The sequence below is a fragment of the Wyeomyia smithii genome, chromosome 3 (assembly GCF_029784165.1).
Source record: "Wyeomyia smithii strain HCP4-BCI-WySm-NY-G18 chromosome 3, ASM2978416v1, whole genome shotgun sequence".
In the NCBI taxonomy this organism is placed as follows: Eukaryota; Metazoa; Arthropoda; class Insecta; order Diptera; family Culicidae; genus Wyeomyia; species Wyeomyia smithii.
Window position 1 is genome coordinate 132,379,637 of NC_073696.1, and position 12,957 is coordinate 132,392,593.

At 39.1% G+C, this 12,957-nt stretch overlaps 2 protein-coding genes across 2 annotated transcripts in view; one reads left to right on the top strand and one right to left on the bottom strand.

Moving 5' to 3' along the window:
- The window catches only part of LOC129727017 (probable cytochrome P450 303a1), a 50,523-nt gene that overhangs the window by 11,471 nt on the left and 26,095 nt on the right, over positions 1 to 12,957 (top strand). The gene's annotated exons all lie outside the window — the stretch shown is intronic.
- Positions 696 to 3,127, bottom strand: LOC129728565 (uncharacterized). Its single transcript, XM_055687012.1, has 2 exons — positions 2,532 to 3,127; positions 696 to 1,813 (listed from the first exon to the last, which is right to left on the bottom strand). Exons 1-2 carry the CDS (start codon positions 3,125 to 3,127, stop codon positions 1,486 to 1,488), a joined length of 924 nt encoding a protein of 307 aa, XP_055542987.1. The 3' UTR covers positions 696 to 1,485.

Genomic DNA, 12,957 nt, shown 5'->3' on the forward strand with positions numbered 1-12,957 from the left:
AAATTATGTTTGAATATTACCGCTCGTGTTTGGCCTATGTGTGCCAAAGTCGAACCGTGCCAAAACTGAACCGTGTCGAAAGTGAAACGTGGTCCAATCGAACAAAGTCTGAATTCTCTAAATGAAATATAAAACTTTCGTAGTCCTACGTCAAATATGCGGTCGTGTCTTGGATACCACCATCGTACTATTTCTGTAGTACAATCTACGTTGCCAATGATACTGCCGGTTGCTGGTTGAATTTATATGTGATGGGACAAAATATGCGAGTACTTTCGAAATGTACCCGCATATTTTGTCCCATTTTGTCTTTTTTTTCAAGTTATATAACGTAAAACCAGTTCCATCCATGGTTTTTTGTTCTCAATGATAAACTTGTGCTGCCATGAAACTGTTATGGTCGTTGGTTCTGAATGTAATTGCTGGAAATCCGAAAATTCAAGGATAATATTAAATCGCCATTTTCTCAACATGTTGTTTTTCATTATGGGACAGTTATGCCGGGTACCGGCAGAGTTGTTCATTAAAGTTTGAATGATTGGTTTTAAAAAAATGTATTGGAATTGTTTGTCATAATTCAAACGCATATATATTCAGTTATTTTCAGATGTGTCAAATAATTATCGGATTGCTGATTACGACAGCATACCGCGCAGTCATGCTTTCTCTTGCGAGATTTTCTATTTTGTCCAGTTTTCAAACGAAAGACTACGAATTTTTTAATTGGAGCTTCTTAAAATCTTGGCAGTGAAACAATTCAGCTGGCAATAGACTCATTTCAGCAATAATCTTACTTTGTTGTAATACAGTATCTCGTTTCATCGATCTCTTATAATTTCTTAGCAGCAATTCCAACACTTTGAACGTGTTAAATCGGTTTTCGGAAACGAAATGGTAACTTTGAGCTGTCCTTGCGCGTAGATTCGAAAACTTGGAAAAATGGGTGTTGGGACATTCTTTAGAAAAAAACATTTGAACACATACTGAGCAAATTGTTCTGCGTTGGCTCAATTTTCCAATGATATACCCAGCAATGTGATATAATGTGTACATCTCTGCCCTGTCGAAACTTTCCTCGGAATCTTGTAGAACACCAGCATAATCAAAGTTGATATTATTGTTCTCGTCTTGTATGATTTCTTGTGTAACTGAGCAATCTTCGTTAGGAGCCAGTATTCTTTTCTCAGCTATTCGCTCTGCTTTCCGATTCTTTAACAAGTCTGTTAAACCCAATAAATGTTCTTGATCATCGAAATCGTAGGATGAATTGGGAACAGCTTGCATATACTAAGATAAGCAAATGTTCTTCAGGTTTCGTGTAAATTGAAGTGGCGTGGGGCGAAGTTGCTTAGAGCGAATTACTGAAAACAGACTTTCTATGCAGTCTTGAACGAAACGAGATGTAATTATGCATTTATGTCCAAAATCGATGAGTCGTTTCGATAATCGAATAATTCCTTTCGTGCACATGGCTAAACCTGATTTCTATGGTTTCCATCGACCTGTATCACCAACTTTTAATTCCAAAACTAATTTAACCATATCTTCCAATTTCGAAATTTTGAAGGCAAATTCATCGTTAGATGTTTTGCTTAATCCGTCTTCCTTATTTCGGTTATTGATAACGTTAAACCAGTTTGCAATATCTTCAATTACGCGTGCTGTAGAGTTAAGCGCAAATTGACCAGTCTCAGATGCAACAACGCGAAGTGCAGCGGCTACTGCTGTGTTGCAAAATTTAGTAGCGTTACAGACTTTCATTTTATCAACTGATGAAATCGGGTTTTCGAAATTCACATCATCCTCAGTCAACCTGTAATGAATGAGTAAATCTATGAACATTATAATCGCGAACACAGACGGAACACGACGAGTGATCAGACAAGACACTTATTGCTCTTACAGATATAAAAGGATAATATAATAATTACCTTTCGTCTACCGGTTTCGGGCTACATATTGCCCATCGACAGGACGAGATCCCATGTCCAATGTTGGACATGGGATTTCGTCCTGTCGATGGGCAATATGTAGCCCGAAACCGGTAGACGAAAGGTAATTATTATATTATCCTTTTATATCTGTAAGAGCAATAAGTGTCTTGTCTGATCACTCGTCGTGTTCCGTCTGTGTTCGCGATTATTGTGCTAGTTCTTACGTTAGCGTTAAATCATTGTACTATGAACATTCCCTCATGTACGATGTTCGTATGTCACGCTATAACTCAAGGTGTTTGCTTAATCCACTACACGCATATTGATAACTGAGCCGTTGCGAATTAGAGTGGTCAATGTAATGTGTAACATGTTACATGTTGAACGTTACATGTTACACATTACATTTCACATGCAACATAGTATGTTACACGTTACAAGTATACTAAAGTCTCTTTTTACGCGGAGGATACGCGCCACGTAAAAGGAAACCGCGTAGATTCCGGAATCCGCAAAAAAACGCGTAAATTCCAGAATCCGCGTAAAAAAACCTCTAGGCTCTAGTTTTAAATAAGGAAAAGAAAAGGCAATACGAACCTGTGACACATTCGTAGTTGGTTTCCTTTTTCAAAATTCACCAGCGTTCTTAAATGGTCTCGAAGCATTTCATTCGAGGTGAGTCCATTCTTGGCAACGTACCAGTCAGGAAGAGTCATAAATTTATTATTAATCCATCCATGAGCCAGATTTTTAAATACGTGCACGGGGTCTGGAATTATTTCCAGTTCTCGATTTTTGTCCATTAGATGCGGAATAGATTGATCCCATTTGGCAGCTTCTTTGCCAAAGTTGACGCCAAGGTCGCTCCACATCCGCTGGTTTTCTGCACCTGAATCGGACGTCAGAAAATGCACCCGTAAACCAATTGTTTCGGCATTATGGATTGTCTCAATTACTAGCTGTTTCAAGCAATTTCTTGGAAAGGAACTAGAAGTGAACTCGAATCCAACCACTTGCTTCGATCTGTCTGATATGCCAACTAACATGAGCACCAAACCTTTGGTTGCTAAGTGGCATGAACTAGGTAAAGTCGTCGTTCCAACCAGTTGCTTTGTATTCTGGCAATACTCTTGGCATTCATCGAGACTCATTTCGTCCATAACCAAGCCACAATCTTTTTGCAGGCCAGACATTGTACTAACTTTTCGTTCTAGTAGCTTAACAATATCCATCAAAATACCTTTAAAAGTTTACATTTTAAATATAAGCTTTTAATACTGTTTCTGATAGTTTACCTGGCTTGAAATGCACGCTCTCTATTTGTCGAAGTAGGGTTCTTTTAGAGGGGAATGGATATCCAAATTGTATAAGCTGATCATAACCTTTCTGACAAGCAAACCGAATTTGCAAACTAGTCATAATGGTTTCTTCTGACCATTTTTTAACTCGCTGTTCTCTACCACACAGAACTTGTATCTGGTCTTCATGGAAAATTTTTCCTAAAGCTTCGTCACAGTCCTTTTTTTAGTCTTCAAATTACAATACATAGTCTTCCATCGATTACAAGTATTTAAAATGAAGAAATACGGGTAATTAGTTTTCACGTTTGTAGAATGCATGAACTAGGCCTTCATTAACTGTGCCAGTTCTGCATTTTTATTGCACATATATTAGCAAAAAATACAAATGGGTATGTCATACTAGAATAATTAATGTTAGAGCGATTGAAGAGTAATGTAGGTCAGTGATATTTTGAAACGGTTTCTGGGGTACCCAGAATAAAAAAAGTGCAGCTTCTTGAAACTACCTTGGGATTTACATCATTTAAGCCCAAGCCAACAGCAAAACTTCAAGTTAATAGTTCCCAGCTTTATCTTAGACTATTAGAACGAAACATAAAATATCATCGCCGTGAAGTATCAGAAAACAAACCGTAAAATGCAAGTAATCTACCATGCACCAAATACATTGTATAAATATCTCTCCATGTTTATTCTTTTTATAAAATTATAATTAATTAATCGACTGAAATTATCGAAATTAACCTTTTCTTTTCCTGTATGGGCTTCCTCTCTGCGACCAGAATCGAAGATCTATTGTGAGATATGCCTGGGTGTCTGCTGTATCCCGCACTTTTGTTAATAGCAATACCTCTATTGAGAAGTGGCATGCTTATTATTATTGTTCATCAGTGCTTGTGTGTGATGTGCTACTCTTCCTTACACGCTTACTGTTCTACTATACCGATACTCGTTCCTCTTGCCAAATATCACCAATTATAATTCCCTGGAGAAGTTTCGTCGTACGTCCTTCTGGCAAATTAAACTGGCTTATTTTTTGTTGAGAGGAAGTCACGCAAAGGTATTTGTAGATTTCAGCGTAAAGGAAGGGTAACTGGTGGGGAGCCTGAGAATAAACCCATGCTTAAAAGTCCTTTTTGACATCGGATGGCCTGGTTCTACTAAGATTCGAACCCACGACCATCCGCTTGACAAAGCGGACTCTGTAACCTTGCGGCTACGCAGCTCCCAGAACCTTATAATTAGAGATGCACCGAATAGCACTATTCGGCCTTCGGCGGAATACCGAATAACCTTTTTTACATTGTTCGGTGAGACGAATATTCGGCTGAACACAACGTTGATCGTATGATAACAAAATAACCAAATGGTCATTGTTTGAAGTTTAAATTGTTTCTTTCGCTTTCCAACTGTTCATGTACGAAAACGATTGAAAATTGTCCGAACTATTGCGCAAGAAATAATTCATCATGCACCTATGGAATAAGGCACGCTAATCCGTGGCGCACCTAGTTTTGTTCTTATTTGAGTTGTCGTTTAAAAATAACGTTTTTGAGGATTATGGTTAACACAATTTAAAAGTTTGTGTTACAACTACATTTTGAGTGTTTTTGAAAAAAAAAGGGGGGAAATAAACGAGAACTGAGGATGTGACTTTGGCTCAGAAAAAATATACCTCATCCAGACAAGACATGAAAGAGATGTGTGGAGATTGCGGTTCGTGTTCCGTTTAATGAGATGTATTCCTTTCTAAGCCCAAGTTCCATCTTCAGTTTTCGTTTACCCCCGTTCATAGAACTTTGCACTATACTTTTTATTATTTTCGGATAATCATTGGCCAATATTCGGCTTATTCGGCATATTCGGCCGAATAATAAACTTACTATTCGGCGAGCCGAATATTCGACAAAATCCAATTTTTGCTGATATTCGGCCCGAATATTCGGCGACCGAATATTCGGTGCATCTCTACTTATAATATATCTTAATTTATTTGAAGTGTTATCTTAAAGATAAACTAAAATTGCTTTATTGAATTTCGTTTTTTTGTATAACACAAAATAATATATGGTACGCATATATTAACCTATATTTAATACTTATTAAAAATTGCAAATTATCGCCAAAATTAAATTTCGATCGATTCGATTTCGTATGCAAAATATACTGGAATATCAGTTTGTATAAGTTGTAAATCAGTTTGTATAGTGTTTGTAGTCCAAATACATAATTATAGGTCTCCAATGTTTATGGGAAACAAGGTACCTACTTCTTATTTCATATTTATATATGTCTAGAACTATCGTTATCTTATTTAAACAATATCATTCAGCCGAGAACGTTGTCACTGTGCCAGAGCAAGGGCTACGTCTATTAGCGCGACTGCTATGTGCGGATCAACACATACGTTGTCGGAAGATGTTTTGACGCCCAAGTGTTATCTTCCAGACGAAGCTTTCCATCTGGCACATACACTATGTAATCTGGTAAAAAATCATTTTAATCTAACGTTGCCTTCCGGCTGATTTTTCTCTATGTACCAATGTGCTTTTTTATTTATCAAAATAAATCAAAACTTCACTTCACTATTCACTTCCTTCCTTCCTTAAACGGAAAATCTCTTCGCGCTGCGACACAAATGAACCATTTGTATCATTATCCGGGGTGTCTAAAATCGTGTCATTATATCCGACATTCCCAGCCAAGTCACTGTCTTCAAGCAAGTTTTCCCACTGGTCTCCTGGCACATTTTCGTACGGAATATTCCAGGAGCCATCCGAATTCCTCTTGCCTTTCGGAAAATGAATCTGAAATTTTTCATCAAACGTAGATATAAGAATTTCATAAGCAAAGCAAATGTTTCTACATACGCTGCACAATCTGGTGTTTGAAAAAATTTTGAACGATGGTATTTCACGCTCGTCCACCACACAAAATTCAATCCATTTTCGTTGCGAAATCGGATCCTTGGGAAAGCGATAGAAATGTAATTCCGGATAAAGCTTATTGCTGCGGCCACAACCTATACCTTGGCACTTCATTTTGCACAAAATGTTCACGCAAAATTAAAGAAAATCAGTTAAATTTGTAGGAACGCAATTGCACGTTTACAGGGCCGGATTCACGATTGTGGGGGCCCGGGGCCCAGTTATAGTGGGGGGCCCAAAATAAAACAAAACTGTTTTTTATCGTACGAGTTAAAAGCATTTATTTGCTATTGAAAAATTACCAGAAATTTGTTAGAATTTTTTCTTAAGTTCTATTTAGAGTTCCAAGCGAAGTGAAAATCTCATACAACATGTTCATTTTTTCACGCTCGTGAAAAATGCAACCTGCAAAAAATTTCACTTCGCTTGGAACTGTAAACAAATTCGAGCCAGCGAAATCGATGGTTGTGGATCTCATCTTTTTCACTGGGGTTATTTCTTTCACGCATGCAAGCGCTAGTGAAAAAAGGAGCAGCAAGCGAAAACTTGCGTGCGTTTCTATTCTGTCAGTTGCAGCCAATTTTCACTTCGCTCGGAGTTTAAACTCGTGAGTTTCACTTCACTTAAACTGTAAACTGCAGGGTGGTGAAATACCTGCGTGTTCCACAAACGGGTTTTCACGACAGATTTCGCAAGCGAAAATTTACGCTTTTTCACTTGTCAAATTTTTCACTTCGCTTGGAACTGTAAACTATGCTTTACGAGTTTTTTGCAGAAAACTTATTAATTAAATAATCAACATTCAACTTCTTCAGTATACTCGTACTCGAAACTTAATAATGCTAAGTTTGACTGCCTTTCATTCTTCACAGTCGCACGCAACCTATTTTTAATAAGTTTCATCTTCAAGTTTTTTTCTTGATACCTGAAAAAAAAAAAACTACCGCAATTTGAAAAAAAAAATGCGATCCACAGGCAAAAATTTGCACACAATTTGAGAAAGACGGCGCAAATATAAGACGACTCTGACAATAATAGAAACTAGGAAAAAACTACACACATCTGCAGGTCAATAAAATCTGCACACGAGCTCAGAAAATCTGCATTTTGAAAAGCACATCTGGTATCCCTGATTCGGACAAGTAATCAAAAGCAATGCATTAAAAAAACTTGTGGGTTATTTTCTTTCTTTGCTTTACCTCCCATGCGCGCTAAAGCTCTAGAGTTAAAGTTTGGCCGACTGTCACTTAAAAGTTCCAATCAAACAGTCAACAGTTTTTTCATCATAGTTTTAACATTGCTGATGTTCGATTGGAACGAGTTTTGACAGTTCGATTGGCGCTTTTAGTGACAGTCGGCTAAACTTTAACTCTAGGCGTTTAATGCGCGCTGGTTCGATTCAAATGGTGTGTTAATGTGTGTCATTCCAAGAGAATCCAAGGTGAACTCTTATTGATGTAGTTGTGATATTGGCGCTCGCGAAAAAATAACACTGAAGGAAAGTGTCAGATTGAAATGGTCTGTTCAAATTTTCTTACTGTAAATCGAACTTTTGATTAAATCTCATTTTTAAAGAGAAAAATCTTTTTGTCGATTTGTGGGGGCCCTAAAAATGTGGGGGCCCGGGGCCCGGGCCCCCTTGGGCCCCCCCATAACTCCGGCTCTGCATGTTTATCCACTTCGTAAAAATAAGCAATGAAAACGGGATTGTTTTTGCAGCACGGCCAACCGTACCTTGTGATAAAAAAATTCAACAGTGCGCTAAATAAAATCGATCAATCAGAGAGGGCCGTCAGTTTGACAGAGCTTTGGGTGATTTTTGGTTTCTCTTGTCACGTCCTGTCCTAGCTTCTATGGTATTCAGAACACTTAGAAGCGACAAACAATCAGCAGCGTTTCTATGGAAAACTTGTACGCGAGTGAAAATAATTGAACGATACATGATGAATCAAAGAACACATTTGCATGGAATATTGCTAGTGAGTGAATATTTCCATGCTTGATCACAGCTAGTTTGGAAACGAAAATAACGATATTTCAAGTTAAAATTTATTCATTTTGATTCACGAGCTGCTTTTTGCTAAATTTGCTCTCATTTGATCATCTTTAGACCGATTTCAATTCGGTTTGTCGCAAGAGCTCAAATACTAGCTTTGTAATTAAAATATTTGTGGTTTCCTGCGAATTCATCGGTATTACTTTAATGGCATGGAATAATTATTGTTAAAAATTACATTTTTTGAGCTTTTATCAAACTTATCTCACTTCTCCAAATTTAACGTAATTACCCCTTATTTAAGATTGCTTTAAGTAAATTCAATACTTTTTTCTTTGTTATTTGTAAACTTGTTTGATCAAATTTGATTGAGTGTTGACTGAGTTAGAAGAATTTTTCGAACATATGGAAAATTGCACCGGGCATTGCATTGCATGGTCGACAACACAGGTATGTGAATCATGCAAAAGTTGCATTTTAGAACACGTAAACATTGCCTAGTGTTGTAAGATCAGTATCTTTTGATTAAAATTTTTTATCATGAATTTCCAGGTGAACAACTTCACTTCACTGACCAATTTCACCACATTCCATGGTACTTAATTTGCTTTTTCCGATGCGAAAACGAAAGAATTAATCAATGCCAAATGAAATGAAAAAAACAAAAAAATAATCGATCTTTTTCAAATTGACTGAAACTACGCACTCGTACTTGACTCAGCAAACTACGTATTTGCTCCAGGTAGAAGATTTTTTCTGAAAAGTAATTTTTCAGAAGAACGTATCCATTTTAGTAAGGCTTTATTCAACCCTATCCCCGTGGAGGGACAGAGTTTTTCTCGATAAATGACCTTCAAACTCTTCTTACTCACCAACCACATGCACGATTTGCAGAAACTCTATTGTAAATTAAAGATTGATCTGTTCTCCAGCGTTTCAAATAGTTCCATCGTTAAAAATTTCGAGTATATTTGTTGAACTGCAATTAAAGCTTAACTTTCAGTTGAAATATCGCGGAAATGGATTATAGCATTGCAGCACTGCAACTTTTTGTTGTGCAGTAAAACTTTCTGAGAATGAATTGCATGGAACTGATGAAACCTTGTACAGGGCTCGTCTAACCATTGATAATAAATATATAATATATAATAATAAATTGACCGTTGATAATGCTACAGTAGTGACTTTAGTGACTAAAATATTAAGAAATAGTGACTAAATTTTTTTTAAAGTATCCAAATAGGTACTAAAAAGTCATCAAGTAGTGCGCGCATTTTATGCTAATTATTACGCTTTTTTATAAAAACCAGTGGTTAGACGAGATTTTTTTTTTGGTTTCTTATTTATTAAACCTAATTTATTTATTATTAAACCTACTCGTCAAGGAAAAAAAGGAATAAAACAAAACTTAAAATAAACTTGAAACTATCTTGCTAACTATAAAGTGAGCTAATCGTTGCAACTGAGGATTGCAACGATTTTTGTCGGAATTTGTTGATAATTTGGCTTCTCTATTTATTTGTTCTTCTCTATTTATTTGGTATATTCACCAACAGGCAGGCAGGTGCCCAAATGGTGTAACTTAAAGCTAACAATTAAAATATCTTCAGAGACTCAATACAATATTACATATTACAAACAATATAACATTTGAACTAGTCAGATCTTGAAAAAAATAAACGATATCGCCGACGAAGAAGCGTTCGAGGTAAATTAAAGTCGAATAGAGCAGATACTCTGTTGAACAACCTTTGGAGACCAACCATTGCGCCAAAAATGCTGTAGTTAGTTCGTTGAGCAGGCAGTCGTAGCATCGAATTGTTTCGCAGAGCACGAGGTCGCACGTTTATATTTACTTGTTCCAAAAGAGCGGGACAGTCTATGCGGCCTTGTAAAAGGTCAGTGGTGAACAATGCCCTGGCTGTGTCTCTACGGACAGACAGAAGCTCTAAACGAATTAATAAGCAGCGACTTTCATAGCTTGGTAGACGGAAGCGATCCGTCCATGGCAGTTTACGAAGAGCGAATCTCAAAAAGCGCCGTTGAACTGATTCTATTCTTTCCACGCCATTGTTGTAATGAGGAGTCCAGACAACCGAGCAGTACTCCAGTATAGAGCGAGATAATGCGCAATACAATGATTTAAGGCAGTAGATATTCGTGAAGTCTTTAGCGATCCTGAAGATGAATCCCAGAACTCTAGAGGCTTTGTCGACAGTGAACGAAATGTGAGGCTTGAAAGTGAGCTGGGAATCCAAAATTACCCCCAAGTCTTTAACTTGGTTTACGCGCTCGATCTCAGTTCCTAGCAAAGCGTATTTGTAATGTATAGTCTGTTTTTTTCGCGAAAATGATATAATCGAGCACTTGGATGGATTAACGTCCATACGGTTCAGATGGCACCAATCGGCAAAAACATCTAGCTGATGTTGAAGAAAGTGACAGTCTTCAATTGTGTGGACTTGAAGATAGAGTTTGAGGTCATCCGCGTAAGACAACCGTGGTCCTATAATAACTAGGTTCACGTCATTAAAATAGAGCAGGAAGATTAGCGGTCCTAAGTGACTTCCCTGCGGTATTCCAGACGTAGCGTCAAAATAAGAGGATTGGCAATCCCTAATAGCAACGGTTAGACGGCGACCGGTAAGGTACGATTGAAACCATAGTAAAAGATTCCCGTTGACTCCAAGATTGTCAAGTTTTGCAACGGCTATGCGATGATTCAGTTTATCGAAGGCAGCTGTCAAGTCAGTGTAAATGACATCCGTCTGGGCACGTTTCGCCATACTGTCACTGATGTACGAAGTGAGGCAAAGTAAATTAGTGGCGGTGGAGCGACCGGCTGTGAATCCATGTTGGTCAGTGCTTATGAAAGCTTTGCAGTGAGCGAGCAAAGGCTCCATGATAACAAGCTCGAACAGTTTGGCAACAGCACAGAGCGATGTGATGCCACGATAATTGCTCACATCGTTTTTGTTTCCCTTCTTGTGTACTGGAAACATGTACGCCGATTTCCAGCAGGACGGGAAGACACCGAAAGCGACAGATAGCTGGAAAACATGCAGAAGCGGAGATATTAGGTTGTCAATCTGCGTTTTAAGAAACGTCGACGGAATCCCGTCAGGACCTGGGTTTAATGATCCTTTTAGTTTGCAGCAGGCTCTAGAAATCATTGTCGCGTCTAAATGAAAAGTGTTCAAAGTTTGACCGGACCGTGGGGTATTACTGGCGGCACGTTCGACGTGATGATCGCTCAGTGTCTCGTCAGCTGGCAAATTTCTCGGAGAAAAGCTGACAGATGTCCTGCGGGGTGGTTGCCTCCTTACCGTTGAATGTCATAGAAGAGGGTATACCACCTTCATGTCGTTGTTGATTGGCGAACCGCCAAAACTGCTTGGGACGAGACTTGAGCTTTCTCTGTAAATCTTCATGATATCGGAGAAAGCATCGTTTCGCAACACTTTTGTAGGTGTGGTTGATTCTCACGTAATGACGTTTTAGGGACAGTGTACGATGCTTAGTAAATTTTTTCAAGGCAGCTCTCTTCTGGGATTTCAACTGCCGAAGTTCTCTCGTTCTCTCAGTTCTCTCGGCCACGGCTGTCGGGGAGCAGAATTCTGGCACTTCTTTGGGACGTATCGATCGATGGCGTAGGCCAATACGTTGGAGAAAGTTTGAGCGGCGACATCGGCATCGACGGAGTCAAAAATAGAGTTTCAGTCGAGCTCGGAGAAAAACTCAGCGATTTTCTGGTGATCAGCCTTGCGGAAGTCGTAAGATACAGAAGCAGATGCAGTGTCAAGGTCGCGTTTCAATTCGGCGTTTATAGTCACTAATAATGGTAGGTGGTGGGGGACTATTCTAACCAATGAAGCAGGGGCCTCGCATAAATATGGGGCCGCGAGCGGGGGCCTAGTGTGGTTGGTAACGTCTCCGCCAACCACGCTCGACGCCTGGGTTCGAATCCCACCGCCGACATAGGTGTCGATGGTTGTGAGGTGGCGTGATCCACTCACAACCAACCCAACTGGTCTAGATTCAATCCTAGCCGACACCGGGAGATTTTCTGAGGCGAAAAATCTCTGGGATCACACCTTCCATCGCATGAGAAAGTAAAGCCGTTGGCGCCGGTCCGTTAATAAACGGGTCGTGAGTTAGGGTCCTGGGTGTGGAGTCGCCTCCCTGGGCGTCGGTGATTGGCCACAACAGTGGCGGAACTAGACCGACGGAAAATAAGCGAGATTAAAAAAAAAATATGGGGCCGTGTCTAAAATGCGGTTGTTCTGGTTGGTGATATGGTTAATTTGAGTGGATGTGGCTGAGCTATAGCAATCCAAAAGTAGAGCTGCGTTAGGATGGATGCTCGAATGATCCAAGTCCGGAAAGAGAAACCCGTCTCGAAATTCTCTCCATGAAATCCGGGGAAGATTGAAATCGCCGAACACCATAACTTCGTCTGTTGGTTTTGCAGTTTCCAACACTGAGAAGACTGATTGACAATGAGCAACAACCAATTCACGCTCATGTACTCGATCCGGAGGTATGTACAGAGCGCAGAGAAACAACTTAGGATCGCCCAGTTTGATCGCTGTCCAAACTTGTTCCAGGCTCAAAGAGGCAGCATCCACTAAAATTTTGGCTTCGAACTTGGAATTAACAGCCACGAGAACGCCACCACCAGTAGATTTGCGACTATTATCGGAGCTCCTATCACAACGGAAAACCTCGTTGTCATTTCCAAACACCTGACATGAAAGTGTGCGGGAATCCAGCCAAGTTTCCGTAAGAACTATGATATC

Coding starts and splice junctions, on each gene's coding strand:
- LOC129728565 (XM_055687012.1), bottom strand. CDS start 3,127: ATGTCTGGCCTGCAAAAAGATTGTGGCTTGGTTATGGACGAAATGAGT. Junction 1,814..2,531: donor CAACTACGAATGTGTCACAG/GTTCGTATTGCC, acceptor CATTCATTACAG/GTTGACTGAGGATGATGTGA.